Source organism: Sceloporus undulatus, chromosome 6 (assembly GCF_019175285.1).
Source record: "Sceloporus undulatus isolate JIND9_A2432 ecotype Alabama chromosome 6, SceUnd_v1.1, whole genome shotgun sequence".
Taxonomy (NCBI): domain Eukaryota; kingdom Metazoa; phylum Chordata; class Lepidosauria; order Squamata; family Phrynosomatidae; genus Sceloporus; species Sceloporus undulatus.
This window is the reverse complement of record NC_056527.1, coordinates 87695670-87715387: the sequence shown is the minus strand read 5'-3', so window position 1 is coordinate 87715387 and position 19718 is coordinate 87695670. Positions and strand designations below refer to the sequence as shown.

Sequence of the window (19718 nt, the reverse complement as noted above, 5' to 3'; positions counted from 1 at the left end):
TTAGGGCTTTAAAGGTAATAACCAACACTTTGTATTGGGACCAGAAGCGAATTGGTAGCCAGTGAAGAGATTTTAATACGGGTGTTATATGATCTGATCTAGCTGTTCCCGTAATCAATCTGGCTGGATAAGTTGCAAGGGGTCACTGGGGCCAGGATTCGGCTGCAGGAGCAGGCAGAGGATGATGGGATAGGTTGCAGGGCGGCAGAGAGGACGAGATGGCATGAAGGAGGAGGAGGGGGATGAAGGAGCTGGACGCAGGGGGCCAAGGGGGGAGGCGACATCAGAGTGATCTTCCACTCCAGACCAATTCGAAGTGAAATTGAAGTGAGCTTGAAAGTGAATTTCCGATTTTACCATTTTGGAATCACTGCGGAAGCACCATGGAAGGAGTGCCCATAGAAAGGAATCTCATCTGATAACACATTCACATTATGATGTGAATTCGCATCACGGACCCTCAGTCACCCCAGATCTGAGTGCTAAAAATCCCCAAAAACCTCAGTGTGATAAATGCCTTTGAAGGTGATATACATATAGGTTTGCCATGCCACCTGGTGAATTGGGTTTTACCTGGGTTCCAGCCAGGGGCATTACTAGGTAGGTGCAGGGGCTGTGGGCTACAGTAGGTGAAACCCTAAAAGGAGGTGATACCACTGCTCCCCAAATGTCTGCCTTTTGGCAGAGATGGGCTGTGATGTACAGCTGCATCTCTTTAAAACCGCAGAGCTAAGTGGGAAAGGAAGGCATGAATGGAGTGAGGCTCAGTGGGCAGAGAAAGGAGAGACCTTGGGGTTTTAATTTTTTGTTTACTCTTAATATTTTCTTTAAAAACATGGCATCTTACCACATTTTAACTTTAACCACATGAGACTATGGAGCTCGACAAACCACCCTGAAGGAGCGGCGGCAACCTCACGCCACGGCCCCAGTCTGGCCTTTCAACGGCGCAAAAAGGAGGTGCTAAAAGCGGCTCCTTTTTGCGCCTTCAAAAAGATGCCAGAGTCGCAGTGATGCTGCTATATGGTGCTCCTTTGATGCTGTGTCATATGGACACAGCGCCAGAAGAGCACCATGATGCCACACACTGTTTAACGGCACATGGCGTCATAGCACCCTGGGGCGTGTGTCATCTGGACGTGATGCTCTGACTCTGCCCCCAGGCTGGCCTTTCAGGCCAGTCTGTACAGGGCCTTAGTTAATATGAGTACATTTAGGCTGTATGATTAGTTTTAAAGGTATAATTTTAATTTTGCTAGTAGTTTAGATCACAACGAATACCATTACATTGAGTAATACAGTGGGCCCTTGTTATCCATTGGGGTTTGGTTCCAGGACACCCCTCCCCCTCTCCCCTGTGGATAACAAAACTCATGGATGCTGAAGTCTCATTAAATATAATGGCACAATAAAATGGCGTCCCATATATAAAGTGGAAAATCAAGATTTGCTATTTGGAATTTATACTTTTTGGGAATATTTTAAAGCCGTGGATGCTCAAATCCGTGGATAAAAAATCAGTGGATAAGGAGTGTCGACTGTACATGGTACAAAAAGCATTACTAAGGATTCTGTATGGTATGGTACGGAATGAGGTTAATGCATGTGTGTGTGTGTGTGTGTGAAAGAGAGACACCACAGGTTAGTGCACCGGGTGATGCCAACGTTAGTGATGCCATTTGGTTGGACCATTATATGGATTATATACCAACCTTTTTTTTTTAAAGTCTGTAGCTTGTGTAGACACTGAGATTTGGGGTAAAATACATAGGTTCTGTCCAACTGTCCTGCAAGAAGCAAGTTTGCCTCGGCCTCTTGGGCACAAAGGAGTGAGTGGTGCAGGTAGCAAAGTCCCATAAGGCAGAGAGAGAGAGATACATTGCAAAAATGGGATGAGGGATAAGGGAAGGCAGGAGTTAGAGGTAAGGAAAATTGAGTGGTGCAAGCAGTGGAGTGCAAGAAGCAAAGGAGGGACAAAGGAGTGAAGTGACAGCGTGAGTGATATGTGTGGCAGAATGCTAGACATTTAGGATTCTATCCTCGCATAGTGGCTGGCTTGTTTTTTTCCTCCTGTCTCAACACCTGATGAATCTGGGGGGGGGGAACCCCTAACCCTCAGTTAGAATTGTTGTTGGTATGCTTTGTTCAGAGGGTTGTTTTGTGGGGTTTTTTTTTGCTTTTGCCTTCATCTGAGGTTGAGAGTGTGACTTTCCCAAAGTCACCCTGTGAGATTTGAACCCTGGTCTCCAGAGTCCAGCATCCAAATCATTGCACCACACTGATTCTCAGAAGTGGAATAAAACTTGATGAAATGTCCTTTCCCAATGCAATTGCAAAGATATTCACCTTTCTGTCCCGAGCTCTTGGCAACAACTGGATGGCTCAAAGTCTGCCAAAAAAAGAAATGCTTTTCCTGGAAAGAGGATGAATTTTCCTCTTCAGCCCTTTAAAGGAAAATGAAACTAGACACATTCCACCGATAGCCATTGTGTTGCAACTAGAATAGGAATCCCAGTTGCGACAAGAACGGATTTCCTTCTTCATGCTCTGTTTTGAAACAGAAGAGTTGAGAAAACTACCAAAGACTTGAAGAGAAGACCCCCTTTTAGGCCCCATTGGCTAAAGCCCAGCAACCAAATCTGACAGATCTTTGGGAGCAAGAGAGGTAAGAATGCTTTAGAAATCTTTATTGTTATAAATAAGGTTGCAACTGCGAGCAGCTGCTTTGCTTTTTCCATCCTCTGGAAAGCTTCTCTGCACTGCAGAAATAATCTGGTTTGACCCTGCTTTAACTGCCATGGCTCAGTGCTATGGAATTCTGGTAAGCATAGCCTGTGTTCCGACTATGATTTAAAGCAAATTGCTTGTCGGGTTATACTGGATGACTGTCATTACAATTTGAAACCAGTTCTGATTCTATTGTGACCAGTTTCAATCGTGATGAAGTGAGGCAAATGTGAAAAAAACCCGCTCTTTCCTGACACTAGTTCTTTGGCTGTTGTTTTGAAAAGAATCGATTCAGGAGTGGTGTGTTCAACAAGTGGGAATGACAGATCTGAATCACATCATTCTGGAGGGGAGAGACTAGTTGCAGAGGGGTGTTTTCCATCCCTGCTCAGTTTTTGGATGCATGATTTTTTTAAAAAATAAAATTGATAGAAGATTTGATTAATTGATTTTACAACTACTTGCAATCAGTGAGGCAAGTAGTTGCAAAACCAATGAATTGAATCTTCTATCCCTTTTTTAGAAATATAGTTTCCAAGTTGGGCTGCCCGGGCTGCCGCTCACGTCACTGATGACGCACAGATGTTTGATATGGATTTTGAAGTGGCGCAAACTAGTGGGGATGACAGTCATTCCAAAAAAGAAGTGATTACAAGGGGATAATGAAAAAATCCACTTTCATAGTGGGAACAACGGACCTTTTGGAATTGATTCATCAACACAGCACGAAGGCGAATCGCAAACCAGCTTAAATGTAAGTGGGAATGAGCCTCTATTTTGTTGTTGCACTAGAGCAAAGCCTCAGATGGAGATCTAATAAGGAAGTAGATGTAGGCTGCATCCACACTACAGAAATAATCTGGTTTGATACCACTTTAACTGCCATGGCTCAATTCTGTGGAATTATGGGATTTGTGGATGGTGAATGTTGATGGGAGTTGAGACTCTGACTCCTGCTCAGCCTGTAATCAACCTCCCCAGTGAGACAGATGTCTCAGGAGATTATCACACCAGGGCCAATTCAGCAGTATTCATGGTAATGAAAGCTAATGCAACAGTAGTGTTATAGCGTTTGATATTTTCACACAGTCATGCAATCGTGATTATTGTGGCATTACCATATAATATCATGATCGCGTTTCTTACACATCCATGAATGAATCGTTAGTACATTGGAATTGATCGTTTTGCGCATATGCTGTTTTGCATGCATGCCTTGAAATTATGTTTCCATCCCATATAGAAGAAAAGACAACAAAATGCAATTTATTATTTCGCCACATTGTTTTAATTCAGTGTAAACAAAATTGTGCCCCATACCTCAAAAGAAGACTGAAATCCACTGAAAAACGAATCCTGGCAAAGAAAGCGGATAGCTTCCACAATAGCACGAATGAAGCATTAACTTTAACACTCTCGCAATCGCACTTCAATCGCACTATTGAGAAGCCATTCACAGGACTTCCCCGTGAATGGTTTGTTGCCAGAGCATTCCTGGTTCTTCCCAGGATATGTCCTGGATGAACGTGTCATCGTCTGAAACTCTTCCACGCAATTGCATGATTTAGCTAGGATTATGCCCCCTTCCCTCCTTCCGCCCCATATGCTAATATCCTCAATCTCTTTTATTATTCTCTGTTCTTTCTCTGTGCTACATGGCACCCTGAGGTTTTGTAACTCTCTTTGGGGAAGCATGTTGGAAGTTGGCACGTCACCCCAACTGGTAATCTCATTCCATAATTGTCTCTGGTGACCCTGTTAGACCCCCCCATGACACTGACTTGAATAATGTAACTTAACCTGACATTTCTATAACCCTTTGTATACCTGGAGGAGAGACAATCCCCTCAGCTGTGTTCCCCATTATCACACCCTCCTTCACACATGCTTCCAACCATGCCAATGCTGCTTTAGAAAGTTCTAGCTTGAAAGAGGACAAGGAGGAGAAAGGGAGGCTGGGCTGAAGCAAAAGGCTTGGTAAAAACGCGCTTATTTGTCAGAGGCTTTGTTAGCTGAGATGTGCCTGTATTCCAATCTCTTCTTTACACTGTCTTCAGTCAGTTGAATCTGGGAAGCGAGTCAGACAAACATGAATGTGACTACAGTCCTCCTTCCATTCTTGTGGTCTTTAGACTCGCATCCCTTGCTTATGCTTGAGGGTCAACGGAGAGAGAATGAATGCGGTGCATGTCCGCAGCGTGCACCTGTGCCCCCCCCTCCATGCACAAACCTATATGCAAGCCAGTGGGGCTTGAATATATGCAAAACTCCATTTTCACGAAGTACTGTAGTCCGGAATGGATCCCCCATGAAAAAGGAGGGGTAACTGTATATTCTTTGCATGTCTTGGAGTGGCAGAAGCAAGGGAAAAGCAGCTGAAGGCCTAAAAACTGACCATTTCTAGTGCTCAAAGACTCTGGTTCAGGAAAACTTTGGTTCACAGACACCATGAAAATTTTGCAACCATGATGAACCCACAGGGGTGAGATGCATGTGTTACTGAGTGGTGTCACTAGGAGAGTGTGGAGGGTGCAGACCGCACCAGGTGACACTATAAGGTTGTGTGTGACACCACTGTCTCAGAAACCTACCTTTTGGCAGAAAGGGGCTGTGGCATTCACTTGCTTCCATTTAAAATGCTTTAAGAGATGGTGGGAGTGGGGTGAAGCTCAGTGGGAGGAAAAAGAGAGGCCCCAGTTTTCTTTAAATTAAAATTTAAAATTTAAATTTTTAAATGTAAATGTTAAGAAATTGATTTTTAAATTAATTTTTAAATTCTTTTCAATTTTTCCTCAACAACAGCACATTTTAACCAAATCTTCACTATGTATATATAAATACATTTAAGTTGTACATATTGTATTGCAATTTGAAGGTGTAATTTTAATTTTGCTGGTTGTTTATTTCACAACTGTTACAATGACATTCAGTGGTATATGGGAATTATGATTTACGAGTGACATTAGTGCAAAAAAGCATTACTAAGGATTCTGTATGGTGTGAAATGGGAGGAGGAGGTCAATGGGGGGGGGTGACACCATGAGTTACCGCACCGTGTGACACCAACCCTAGGGACATTACTGGTGTCACTGAAGATGAAATATAGTTGCCAGATTGGAATAGAATCATGAAAAGATGGGTGACTTTTTGCTGATGGGCTAATGAAGGATGTCAGAAAATAAAGACAACAGATGAACTGGAAAGTTCCTTCTAATTAAAAATTCACTTCAAAATCTGTTAAGTTTTGATAGGGGCACCACAAGTCAGAATTGCCTTGAAGGCACATAGCAACAGCAACTAAAGTCTGTGAAGCCAGTACTGTATTAACATCAATTACAAAGGACAGCAGGAAGCCACCTTTCAGTAAACCTGTCTTTCTAAATCAGGCTGTATGAACCTTTGTCCACCTTTGGGTGAAAATTATATTCATTGTATAATTGTATTATGAGATGCAGAAAGGGCAAACTATTTTCCTTAAGCTGGTTTCAAGACAGGAAGGAATTACTGTTTGCAAAAGAGGGAGTTCTCCTTCTGCCAGTAGCACAGTACATTGCAGTTCATAATGTTGTTCCCTTTCTTGTTGCTTCTCCCTTTTAGTTCAAAATTATCCCCCTGAAATGCCATTCCATAATGCAACCAAATCTTTGGCAAAATTACTGGACCCACAAGAAGAGTTGCTCCCAGTATGCAGCATTATAGACCAAGATCACTATCGGCCTCTTTGCCTACTTCACGAGAAGAAGAAAAGACGTTGGCTGTGGAAGAACAGCCGTTTTCAGAAAACTGAATACCGGCTAACAGATGTGCTTCTTTCTGGAGGCCATGCTGCAAAACTAGGTAACCTCAAAGGTTCAGTTATGAGAACGTAAGGGTTGTGTTGGATAAGTCCAAAGACTTTTCTTGTTCACTATTCTGTGCCCTCCCCATTTTATTCATTCATTCATTTGCAAAAGGAGAAGGTTTTCTTTCAGCTGATTGCATAATGCGTTTAACTGCAGAACATATTACATATGTAGCAAGGACAACAAGGGGTGGGTAGAAGCCAGTACAAATTATCAGGGCCTGGCAGTTGAGAAGGGGTCCTGGAGTGCATAAGTTTTCATCTTTCTCAGCAGTATCATTTTTTGTCAATTGTGTTTTGACATCCATTGTAAAATCGGTGAATTTCAACTACATTAAATGAGATACAAAATTCTGTTAGTTGGCACTTAATATAGACTCTAATCAACCTAAGAAACACAAACTACATTTTAAGAACAGGATATAATAGAGCCATTAGGGCTGAAGGGCGGGATATAAATACCTAAATAAATAAATAAATAAATATTGTAACATACAATGCAATAGAATTACATTAAAATATAATAATATCCTGTTCTTAATTACATTACATTCATAATGTATCGTTCAGGGCATGTACAGTTTTGAGCAACAGCCTGTGAACTTGTGCCATGAACCAAGTATTTCTGAGTAAAGATTTTTAGTTGGAGAGGATTCCTGGGGAAAGGGAAAATATATTTTCGACAAGACTCAAACCACCTCCCATTGGCCCTGTCCACAAGCAGGATATAAGTACAACAGCATCCTCCTGTTTGTATTTTCCAACAGCTGGTATTAAGAGAAAGTCTGCCTCTGATGCTGGTGGTGGTATACAGTATCATGTCTAGTAGACATTGATAGCCTTATTCTCCGAGAAATCATTTTTAAAGCAGGGGAGGGACTCATGCAACTCTCCACAGGTTGTTGGACTACAAGGTCCAACATTTTTGGTCAGCCTAGACAATGGTGAAGAATGTTAGGAATTGTAGTCCAGAAACATCTTGAGTGGTATACAATTCCCATCCATGCTTTATAAAGCTCTATGCATGCCACAGTGGCTTGGCAGGAACCAGAAAAATCTGAATGGAACTCAAGGTGCAAAATGCAGTTTCCTGGGTGTTTTTAAGTATACAGTCGGTCCTCCGTTTTTGCAGAGGAGTTGTTCCAGACTCCCCCCCCCCCCCAGGAAGACGGAGCCTCGGCAATATTAAAACCTCATAGGTTTGAATGGGGTATATGCCTGTGAGCGCGAGGTCGCCTCTCCATGAATATTCAAGACCATGGATCTCAAGTCTGCGACAATGGAGGGGCAACTGTATTTAGTTCAAGTTTCTAATCCTTGTGTCTTCAAAAATATACTCTCAAAAGCATGGGTAATGCTTGCTAAATCCTATAAGGCTGAGAGCAAGATACATAACATTTGCATTACATGGAGGTTAGGTGTTCAGTGTCCTTGATCCTCCTGTGATTAGGAAGACTGGAACAAATCCTGCAAAATAGAGAGATTACAAAATCATGCAACATCATGTAGGAAGCCTGACCAATGAATCTTTCAAAATCAATCGTGCAACATCTTGCAGGAGACTTGCCCAATAGATCCTGTAAATAGAAATGTCACCAAATTATGCAACATCATGCAGGAAACACTCAGTTGGCTTGGCATAACCCTGGACAGGCTACATGATTCAGTTTTATTTGGTCCAGAGTTTGCTTTGAAATAGAAGAACCCAAAATATTTTAATCAGGGAAACATTTTATTACCATGTAGTTAGATGCCAAGCCTTATTTACATTCATTTCAGTTGTGTTTGTCTGTTTATTAGAGACGCAAAATTAATAGCAAGCTGCCTTATACAAAGGCAAGTCACTCTTCCATCTCAGTATTATCTCACTGTCCACTAGTGGGCAGTGGGTCTTCAGGCTGGAATTTTTCCCAGCTCTATTTGAAGATAGTAGAGGTTGAACCTGGGACCTTTTGCATGTAAAATATTATATGTTCTATCCCTGATTTAATATATCTTATTTTCAGTGCTCAAGTGGCCCTGTGGTTTGAAGGGCATTTCTCTCTTTCTCTCTATCTTCAAAAAAATTTCCTTAGCGTTGTAGTCATATAATGCAAAAGTGCCATTTCACTGAAGCACTATAACACCAAAACTTATTAAAAGAGGGAGAGGAGGAAAATAGGAGATATTTTAATCTCAGTATGGCTTAGAATTAAGAAGAAATCCACATAAGGATGGGAATAAAATGTTGTAGCTCATGCCAGAAGTGGTCAAAAATGTGATTTGGATATTAAAAAAAAATACACATACACACATGCACATACAACCAAGGACTATAGCAGTAAATACTTCAATCTTCCCACACACTTGCCCCATCTAGAGGAATCCTTAAAAACACCCAAGAAGGGAACAATGCACATATTCCATGGCAAAGTATTCTGTAAGGATGGGACTATGATACATAAGGGCCAATTGTGCCTATCAGTTTGATAAATCATTGTACCAGCAGACAACAAGACCTTCTTCTTCTCCTTGCTCTTTCTTTTGTGTTTCCTTGTTCTTGATTTATATTGAATGCACACAACAACAACTATTACTATTGTTATATTTATTTGTACTCTGCCTTTTCCCGAAAATGTGGGCTTCAGGTGGCTTATCATTAAAATGAATACAATATAACTAAAAACAAACAAAAGTTCAACATTCAAAAGGAATCAAACTGTTAGCAATATTAAAACAATTTAAATAATACAATTAGAAAAATAAAAGGCTGTTTTAAAATAGTACCATTAAAACAACACTGCACACTCTTAAAAACCCTTTCTTTAAAATTTTCAGTTCTCAGAGCCTGTTGGAATAAAAAAGTACGGTATTTCCCTGCTGACAGATGAAGGAGACCCATTTTGGCCTCCCTGGAAAAGGAGTTCCAAAGCTAGGGCCAGCAACCAAGAAGGTCCTCTCCCATTTCCTCACCAGTTATGTTCAGTTTCAGCTTCTGTCCCCAGCATCTTCACTTAGAGCTGCAAAAGACCATGCCTTAAATCTCTGGTGTACTACTGTTATCTGATCTGGTATAGTGGTTGTGTGCCTTCAAGTTGTTTCTGCCTTATGACCACCATAAGGCAAACCTATTATGGTTTTTGTGTGTGGCTAAGTCTTTGTGAATCACCTAGGGAACCCAGTGGGTTTCCATAGATGAATTGGGAATCAAATCTCCAGAGTCCGACAAGTCTTGTACTCAAACCACCACACCATACTGGTATAGCCATCACCCTTTCATATTTCTTTTGCCATTTTCCTGCCCTTCATTTAAAAAGATGTTCTGATCGTCCCGTTACGTTTGTTTAACAAATGTCTTTTTCACTCCCATGTTTTATCCATTTTCATTCCCAGATAATAGAGACCCAGTTACCATTGTGGACCAGGTTGATGGAACACTGGAAGGAGACATAGGTGGACTTAATACCAGCATGGAAATAAAAGGCATTACCAGTGTGTCTCGTGTGAGGACTGCGAAGGTGCAAAAGATAAAAGTGCCCCCCACATTCCTTGATGCTATGACAAAGAAGGCGTGAGTATGAATATTGATCTTGTGCCCTGTCCAAACTCAGTATCTTGCATCATTGTACTTGTAACAGGTATACTGTATGTTGTACCTGTTTCATTCCGTGTAGCAGTTTTCCACTCAGGTGTGATCTGATCCCAAGGTCAAGTAGATTTGATTTCCAATTCCAAGGTCAGCTTATTTTTATCTGGTTTTTCCTAAGCTTTATCACACCAGACTGCTAGGATGCCACAACTGTGTTAGTATCAGAAATATAAACTTACTGGTTTAGGGACAGTCATTTTTTCCACAGCTTTCCAAAAATGCCATGGTGCTGCTGTTGTCCTGGGCTCTGTCTGCTGCAAGCCAGCATTCATAACTCTGTCTTCCTGCCCGGTGCCCTTCCCAGCATGCTTTTCAGTCTGTTTTTCCCAATTGCTCAGTCAAAGCAATTCATTAAGTAAATAATAATAATAATAATAATAATAATAATAATAATAATAATTTAGGGGGGAAAAGAAAAAAGTCTGCTTGGGGAAAATTAGGAGAGGGAAAGAGGGGGAGCATAAATACACCCACTTGCACCATGTGACTACTGCTTGCACCACAAAACTACCATATTGGAACTGCTGCAGGAGGAACTTATCATACATAAATCAATAGTGGAAAACCAGTGTGAATGGGAGGCATTAACAGGTTTTGTCCATTAAAGAAAAGGAATGCTCTAGGAATGGATAGAAGAGAAAGCAGCTACAGGACACACATGGTGTTGTGTGATAAGGTTTGGCCCCAGACACTACTATTCTGCTGTAGTAATGCTTTGGTAGCTTCATGCGATGAACTCCTTAGTGTAAATGTGTCAAGGAATGTAATTAAAAGTCTCCCACACCAGCATGGAATAAACCACAAAGACATTGAAAATATAAGAAATAGAGATATATTTGTTGCCTTCAAAGTAATAATAATTATTATTCATACAGCAAGATCCACAGATGGACTATGAGAAGTGTCGTGATAAAGTGGCTGCAATGGTACATTTGAATATGTGCAAAAAATATGTTTTACCAACCGCAAAGAAATGGTAGGCAACCCAAGCCTCAAAAAGGTGTTGTAAATAGTGGAGTAAAAGTCCTGCTAGATAAACAATTAGAACATAATATGACAGACTAACTGTGGCTGGAGAGAGACAGATAGATAGATAGATAGATAGATAGACAGACAGACAGACAGACAGACAGACAGACAGACAGACAGACTGTGAAATATCAAGACCTACAAACAGATTAAGCACCTTTGGCTCCAGTGTTGATAGGTGCTCCAGGGGCCTTTTCAACTGGACAGACAAAACAGGTGAATGAAATTGGCATAGACAGGATCACAATACCACCTCATTGATACCTCATTGATTCCTAGATTCTTGAACAGAATACAAATCATTGGTGCTCTGGAACTCCAGTCAGTAAAATCTGATAGATTGTAAAACTGAAATGAGGAGAAGGAGTAGTAGTAGTTAAGGACACTTAAATTGTTATATACACTACTGTTATATTCACGACTGTTATATACATTACTGCAATCTGTTCTCTTGCATATACAGTACTGTATACTGGATAATGGATGCATGTTTTTCTGCTTTAGAAGAATCAACATGGATCATGAGTTCATTAAACAATCAAAAGAGTGTCAAAAGAACCTGTATGTGGTGACTGAGGCAGTAGTGACTGTGGAAGAGACACAGTTTGATGATTCCAACAAAATGGAAGGCAGCATCTTTTATGAAGCCTATCTGAAAATGAAGCTGAAGGTCAGATCTGAGTTCCTTGCAGCCTGTCACTAAGTATGAGAGAAGCAACAAGTAATAGCCATGTTGACACCTCATTCCTTGTAATTGAGTCAAGTTTTTCTTTGATATTCTAGGGTTCCAGAAATAGTAAGAAAGCGATTATTATCCCAAAGTCTTGCATCATTGCATTCAGAGCCAAGAAACTACTACTAAGAGAGGGATCATCAGGTAATAGATTTCTTTATGTACAACCTAGCTCTTAACAGAGGGAGATACAGTACTTGTGTCCTCTCCTTCCATTTATGACAATGCTGAGCATGGGCAGAACTTGGAATTGATTCATTACAAGTAACAATATAAACTGTAACAAAGGACTTTGAGGTGGGACCTGAGGGCACAACAGTGTTCCCTTTGACAAATAATATAACAATTAGAAAATGCTTACTCCTTTTGTGCAACGAGTAACATTTTATTCATTGCATTAGGGGTTGGGGAGCATTGCTGCTTACCTTACACATACAAGATGGCCAATGGGACATCATTGAATGTGCTCCTTCAAAAAAGTTTCCCACACTGTTCACAGGATAGAGTCAGGAACATAGTTAAGGTGTGAAATTAGGGAATATATGGGAGATGGAGACAATTCAGCAGGTCTTTGGCATGGAAGGGTGGTCTGCAAGAGGAAATGATTTCCAAAAATAGAAAAGAGGGAGATAGTGGTGGTTTGATGAGACCATGAATATGATATAGTGGTTGGAATGAGAATGCTGAGAGCCAGTTCACACCTCCTTTCTCAAACCACCTGTTTTTACTTTCTGCTCTGAAGTAATTCCTTACTCTCTAATAGTAGTGGTCATTTTTCATCTAGGGATGGAGAGAGCAATGCCTGGGAGTTGTTACAAAGGAGGGGGGAATATAATGACATCAACATCCTTGGCCCTGTACACAAATAAAACAGCAAAAGCAGATACTGTATATACTCATGTGTAAGTCTAGAAACTTTGGTGAAAAAATTGACCCAAAAACATGGGTCGACTTATCTATGGGTCAATGTAAGTTCTGTACTATATATATATATATATATATATAGAGAGAGAGAGAGAGAGAGAGTCACCTCCCTTCTCTGAGTAGAGGCAAAAGGCAAATGTTTTGTTCATCCTGAGAGGACCTAAAAGACGCACCAACTATCTCTACTCTCTCATCCATCCAGCCTTTAGGGTGAGCACAAACAGTTATGCCTGTCAGAATTTTGTAAAGTCTTTGGCATCATTTTTCTTTGCTTCATTTTTTACAACCTTTGTTACATGTCCTTAAGTTTTACCTTTGACTTATCCACAGGTCATATAAATCCATAATTTTGGCCCCCAAACCTGCCCTTGACCTATACATGAGGCCGAGTTATAGTCAAGTATATACAGTAATCTAATAAAATGTTCTATTATACTAAAATACCAAATCACACAGTCTACTCAAAATTCAGCCCATCATTTGTACTTTCCTACAGTCCCAGGTAGCTGCATAATGGATCAAAACCTTATCTGGATGACACTCTGCTCTGGTGTCATTTCCAAATTTAAAGGCTAGTGGCATCGTTTGTTCACAAATGTTAATCTTCAAATAAACTGCATTATTCGTTTGATTTATGAAAATGGTTTTATTTTTCCTCAGGTATTGCTCACTCTGCACAGGATAAGCAAGTAACTTTTGGTAAGCAAAGTTTAGAAAAGCTTAGCAAATGTGTTTAATATTTTATTTGTGGACATCATTCACACATTCACAGATGGCACAACTTGTTTCTGGATGACATTCTCCCCTGGTGTCATTTCCAAATTGAAAGGCTATTGGTATCACAAATGTTAATCTTCAGATAAACTGCTTTATTCATTCCATTTATGAAAATTGTTTTCTCTCAGATATTGCCCACTCTGCAGAGGATAAACGAGGAACTTTTGGTAAGCAACATTTAGCAAATTTTAGCAAATTTTAGCAAGTTTGTTTAATACTTTATTTGTTGACCTCATTCACACATTAATAGAATGTAACTGCATAATGGGTCGGAACCTGATTCTGTTTCTTTGGTGTTATTTTCAAATGTAAAGGCTGTTGACAACATTTGTTCGCAAAACATGATCTTGAAATAAACTGCAATATTCAGTCCATTTATGAAAACCATTTTGATTTTCCTCAGGTATTGCCCACTATACAGAGGATAAACGAGGAACATTTCGTAAGCAAAGTTTAGTAAATTTGTTTATAATATTTCTGGACATCATTTGTAGATTAGTAGAAGTGCCACTGCTCTGTCGAAAGCACATCATTAAAAAAAAACCTGCTAATGTTTCAGGCCCTACTAGTTAATTTATGCACTTGTGAATCTTGACTGAGGGTATAGGTTTGTTAAATAAGATTTAGCATATGTGTTATAGAAAATGTCCACAATGGAGTGAATCCCAGATGAGGTCTGTAAAGATCCAAAATTGAAATGATATGCCATTGAAGGTTCACTTTCCCTAAAAAAAACCCAACGAAGTCTGGATTTGTCAACCATAAATGGGGATAAGAGGGCATATAAGTCAGGAGAGGGATCTTTTGAATTTGAATTATAGTCCTTGTTGATGTGGCCACTAAATTTGAATATTGTGTGTTGGTTTTGAACTCAGTGTGATCAGAGAGACCACAATGTCAGTCTTTTAGCAGATGCCCAAAACCAGCATTGTAGATATTTGCTTAAATCCAAAGGGCATTTCAAAATGTGGATGCCACATCTGAGAAGTGTGGTAGCCACACACTTCATTTTAACCTAAAGAGAGAGAGAAAGAGAGAGAGATAAGAGAGAGTAATAAAATCATCGGCAAGGATGTTCATTTGAGCAAAGAGAATTGTATAACTTTAAATTTGAAGAATAAGGGACTGAAGAATAATGAAGAGAAAGCAATAAAGAATATATTAAAAGCAACACAGGCTGTGATAGCATCAGGATGGAAAGAAAGTAAAAATTGTAACTTCACCAAGATGGATAAGTATTTGGCAGATAATCTGTTGTTTGATATTATTAGAGATAGAAGATTAAAATATACCGGAGAAAGGAAAGTAGAAGCCTGGAATTTGGGTTGGGAAATCCTGCTTGAGAAAGTTAAAGGGAATACAGAATACAACGAAGTCAATAATGTAATTAAAGCCCACATATTGAATGTTAGGTATTAATTGTAAGCAGTGTATTGATTCTAAACTCTATCAAGCTGTGCGGGAGTAGGGAGGGGGAGTAAGGAATAGGGCATATGCAACATTGTATATATGTTAAAATAATTTAATAAAGACTTATTAAAAAATAAAAACCTTTAACCTAAAGATGGGAATCACTGAAGCCAGGCTTCCAGAGGGGACCCTGTGGGGGCATCTGCTTAGAATATTAGGCAGCTCTTTAAAGCCTAATTTGATCTAAAAACTAAATGTCACCATTGAGTGACAAACATTGAGGAAGTGTGCATGTCTGAAAGCCTGGTGCGCTTCCTAAACGTCAGGGAATCGTCAGCTCTGTTCCAGAGTCTCTGAATTGTTTGGGGAGAGGCAATTTCCTCTGAACAGAAACTTTGCATTCAGAGGAAACTGCCTCTCCCGGAACGATTGATTCCCTGACATTTAGGAAGTGGGCCAGGCTTTCACACATGCATACATGCTTCCTCAATGTTTTAGCAGCGATTTACCAGCACCTACCCCACGGTCTCTACATCTGGAGCTTTCTGTTAGCACTTCCAAAGTGCAGACTGCATCCTTTAGGGGAGAGTGGTTTATCAATTTATGAGTAAATTTATAAGTATGGCTGCTTGCAGTTTCACACTGCTTTAACTGCCATCCTGTGGAATCCTGGGATTTATTGTTTGTAGTGGCATCAGAGCTCTCTGACACCGAAGGGTAAATTGCTCACAAAACTACAAATCCCAGAATTCCATAGCATCAGGCCATGGCAGTTACAGCATTAATTCTCAGGAATGCAAATCTTTACCTTGAAAACTTGTGTGACAAAGTATTTTCAATAGTAGCAAGTGTGCTAGCAGTGCAATCCCAAATATGTTTTCTCAGATATAAATCCCATTGAGTTCAGTGATGCTTCCTCCCAAATACGTGTGCTTGGAATTGCAACCCAAGGCTGCAGTTCTGTGGACACTTATTTGTGTGTAAGCCCCACTGAAAGTAGAGGCCTCCTGCATAAACCTGTTTAGGATTGTACTGCAGGTCTTAACAAACAGAAATGTATTGTGTTAGATGCCAAGATGTGAAAAGAATGGGCATATAAAGACCATCTACAGAGGCATTGTTATGCTGGAAATGAAATGAAAACGAAGCCACACGTAACAGTAATTTGAACTTCTTCTCATTTCTGAACCTCTTCTCATTTTTTTCTTCCCCTTCCCCAAAATCCTGCCAATACTTTATATTTCAGAATCAGATCAATTTCATGCTGATGCAGGTAAATTTGTTTTTCTCCTTTTTTTTCTTGCATTTCTACTTGACATCAGAGTTCGTTTTCATCAGACCTCTTGGTGGTGGTGGTTGTAGTGATGATGGTGGTGAGGATTTTTAAAATGGCTTAAGGTGGAGATGGGATAAATTTAAAAGAGCTGAAAGTGGCAAATAAGCCAATGTCTAGTCACTAGTAGTCAATTTGGGAGGAGGTCCTTGGGTGCTTGGCACATTTTGTGGTCAGTTTGAGTCCAAGGATGATAGCGGGGGGGGGGGGGAATGACGGTGTATTGTACACCAGGAGCAAAGATGGTTTTGCCTCATCATTTCTGAACTGTAAGGTCTGTACAGCTGTAGTTTAAACAGAAATCTCTATAGTTGTATTTTTCAATGGAGTGAGTCCTGCTTCTCACTCCCATTACAATAGTTACTACTGACTGAAGTGTGTCTTACACTGACAGATCTCTTTCACAAGATACAATTATAGTATTTTGATACCACTTTAACTGTCATGACTGCATCCCATGAAATCTGACAATTTCTAGTTAGGCAAGCCACTAGAGCTCTCTGGCTGAGAATCCTAAATAGCTTGCAGAACTATAGATCTCTGGATTCCATAGGATGGAGCCATGGAAATTAAAGTGGTATCAAAGTGCTACAGTCGTGCAATGTGGAAGAGCTCTCAGTCTTAAGGCAGACTTTTGAATTTGTTTTCAGTATTCTGTGAATATTTACTCATTTTTAGAAGTTTGTTTTCTTCTTCATTCATAATATTGTTGATGATAGTGATGATTGTCATTGTCACTACTCTGAGGAAAGAGACAGATTTGTGAAAAATAAATATATTGTCATCAACATCATATTTGGCAAATACTGTAACTATAACCGGTAATAGATGAGGTATGTATCATGCCCATTTCCACCAAGGGGAGCATATCTGAACACTTTCTTTTTTGAAAATTTGATGTGATATGTTTTTGTATGCATTTTTGTATTTGTTTTTATTGAAAGACAAGTTCTAATAAAATGTAATTTAAAAAATTAAGAAAGCTTGATGTGCCCAAACTCAATTAATCAATGATAAAAAAAAAAACCACCAAATGACTTCTAGAGCCAAAACTAAAAGCTTCCCCAGGGGTTTGTCCATCTATTGGCTTCTTGTAACAAATGGCTGGGGAGAAACTACATATGTTAACAGATTTAAAATCTCCTTGCTCACTGGTCTTCAACTAGTGGGTCACAATCAGAGCTGGATGATAGTTTCAGGAATCTCCCCAGTCAGCATTCCCAGTATCAATGCTGATCTGGGAGAATTTATAGCCAAGATTCTATAGGCTCAGACTGTTTGCGCAGTGGACCATTGTGAAGGGGTTTTGGCATTCTCTGTGCTCATGAAGTGAGATATCAAGGACCTTCTGGTGTGAATGGAAAGTGGCAGCAATGACAAATGGTGGCAGGCAACCCCAGCTACCCAACAGTCCTCTCCTACCAGGGCCACCTATTTCCCTAATGCCTGGTCTTGGTGGTCCCCAGAGTCAAGGCACTGTTTATGAAATAACCTGTTGGTAAAAGCACAGTTCCCTCTCCCATAGTGTCTTAGCTCTGAAGAACACTCAGAGATATCTAGGCTACATCTGCACTGCTGTTTGACAGCGCTTTAACTGCTGTGTCTCAATGCTATGGAACTCTGGGATCTGTAGTTTTGTGAGATATTTAGCCTTCTCTGTCAGAGGACTCTGGTGTCAGAAGAAACTGCAAATTCCAGGATACCACTGGAGGCAGCCATGACTGTTACAGCAGTCCCAAAATGCATTAAATTTGCAATGCGGCAGCAGCCAGAGATAATCTGTAGAATGTATAGAATAGTAGCCATTTCCTGCTTTTCATCCTCCCAGCTACCCTACCCACCTGCCACCACTATTGCAGCATAACTATGCTAGTAGAGGTATTGGTTCCACCAAAAATTTAATAGGCTCTGATCACAGTCCCATAAATAATACTCTTGCCACTGTTTTTGTTTGTGTTATTAAAGTCATATGAAAAAGAGATGGAGAGAGGCCATATTGAAGTAGAGTTCATGGTGCAAATTGAAAGCATTATTGAAAAGAAAGATGGCACTGGAAGCTAACCTTCACTTTGGAGCATGCCAGGTTTACAGTCTGTTTTTTCTCTCTCACCAAAGTTAGCAATCAGGAGGGGCAAGAGGCTCACCATATGCCAAGGGAGGTATCCTTAGGCATAGTTGCCTCTGAGGATGCCATCTTGGAGACCTTGTCAATATAATTAGCAATTTAGTACAATTAGTCAATACGAACATCACGTCAAGCCATCACTCCTAAAGAGATTATGAATTTCAAAGACTCTACACTATGTAAAAACTGGAATTTAATTATCAGTGAAACACCTCCTAGTGCTTGTGTGCTATGAACATTTTATGTTGAGTTTGCATGGTGGCATAAATACAATATTTTCAATAGCATGGAATAATAATATCCAAAAGCTCAGCCCTGTGATCTGTCTCTTCCTTAAATGGGTTCACCACATCTATCCCTGACCTCTCTCAACCTCCTTTCCTTATCTATGTTTACAGCGGTTTTCAGAGACAATGAAGACCTACAGTCAGAAGTTAAACGGGAATGCATACAGTTTTCATTTTTATCTGCAAATCTACGTGGCACATTTCTAAATAGCTTTGTGGCTGTGATGAGGGACAGGAATCTCTTACAAAAGCTAGAGCTCCAGGTAAAAATATTCTCATTGTGAGTTTCCACAAGATTTGCTTCCATCAGAGTGTGCAGGCTGGCACATTGGGCTTCTGTTCCCACATCCTTTGACATATTGTCTCCATGGATCTCTCCCATTAATGTGTTCAAAATTAGAGTCATGTTTTATTAATAGAAGTTAAAAAATTCTCTTGTGGAACCATAGAGTTGAAAGAGAGTATCCAGTCTAGTTCCCTTCTACACAATTACACAATTGCTGTCATATGTAAGTTTTACTAACATGTTACACAGCCCAAGTTATCTTTAGGACATCCAGTAATACTCTCTGCTGTGCTTATTCAACAGTAGGGGTAAAAAGAGTATAGGCAGTCTCCGTTTCCACAGATATTTTATGCATGGATTCAACTTTCTACAGTTTGAAAATATTCCAAAAATGTATAATTTCCTTCATGAAAAAGAGGTTCTTGACACACCAAACACTCTGCCAAGAGAATGGTTAACTCCATGAGTCCCCCCACCCCCATTTCAGAACAAAAATTTAACTTGCAAAAAACCTCTTTTTTGCACAAAACAAGGCATTTTCATGTAGAAATCAATATGCTTTGGCACAAAACACATTGTTTTCTGCACAAAATATACTGATTTTCTGTTAAAATATTG

The 19718-nt window shown here is 40.0% G+C and overlaps 2 protein-coding genes across 5 annotated transcripts in view; one reads left to right on the top strand and one right to left on the bottom strand.

Moving 5' to 3' along the window:
- Nucleotides 1-2384: 2384 nt before the first annotated feature.
- Nucleotides 2385-19616, top strand: LOC121935031 (gasdermin-A-like). Of its 4 annotated transcripts, XM_042476036.1 has the most exons (11): nt 2395-2665; nt 3259-3481; nt 6325-6564; nt 9941-10118; nt 11730-11895; nt 12009-12102; nt 13543-13581; nt 13788-13826; nt 14063-14110; nt 16316-16342; nt 18926-19610. In XM_042476036.1, the coding sequence occupies exons 3-11, from the start codon at nt 6345-6347 to the stop codon at nt 19096-19098; spliced, it is 984 nt and encodes a 327-aa protein (XP_042331970.1). In that variant the 5' UTR covers nt 2395-2665; nt 3259-3481; nt 6325-6344; the 3' UTR covers nt 19099-19610. The 4 variants fall into 4 exon arrangements, with proteins under 4 accessions (XP_042331971.1, XP_042331970.1, XP_042331969.1 ...); XM_042476037.1 differs by lacking the exon at nt 3259-3481 and having other exon boundaries at nt 2385-2665; nt 11733-11895; nt 18926-19616; XM_042476035.1 differs by lacking the exon at nt 3259-3481 and having other exon boundaries at nt 2396-2665; nt 18926-19609.
- LOC121933646 (gasdermin-A-like) overlaps nt 19393-19718 on the bottom strand; it is a 16180-nt gene continuing 15854 nt past the window's right edge. The window contains exon 11 of the mRNA XM_042473628.1: nt 19393-19467. Coding sequence (XP_042329562.1) covers nt 19393-19467 — 75 coding nt within the window. The remainder of the gene's footprint in view (nt 19468-19718) is intronic.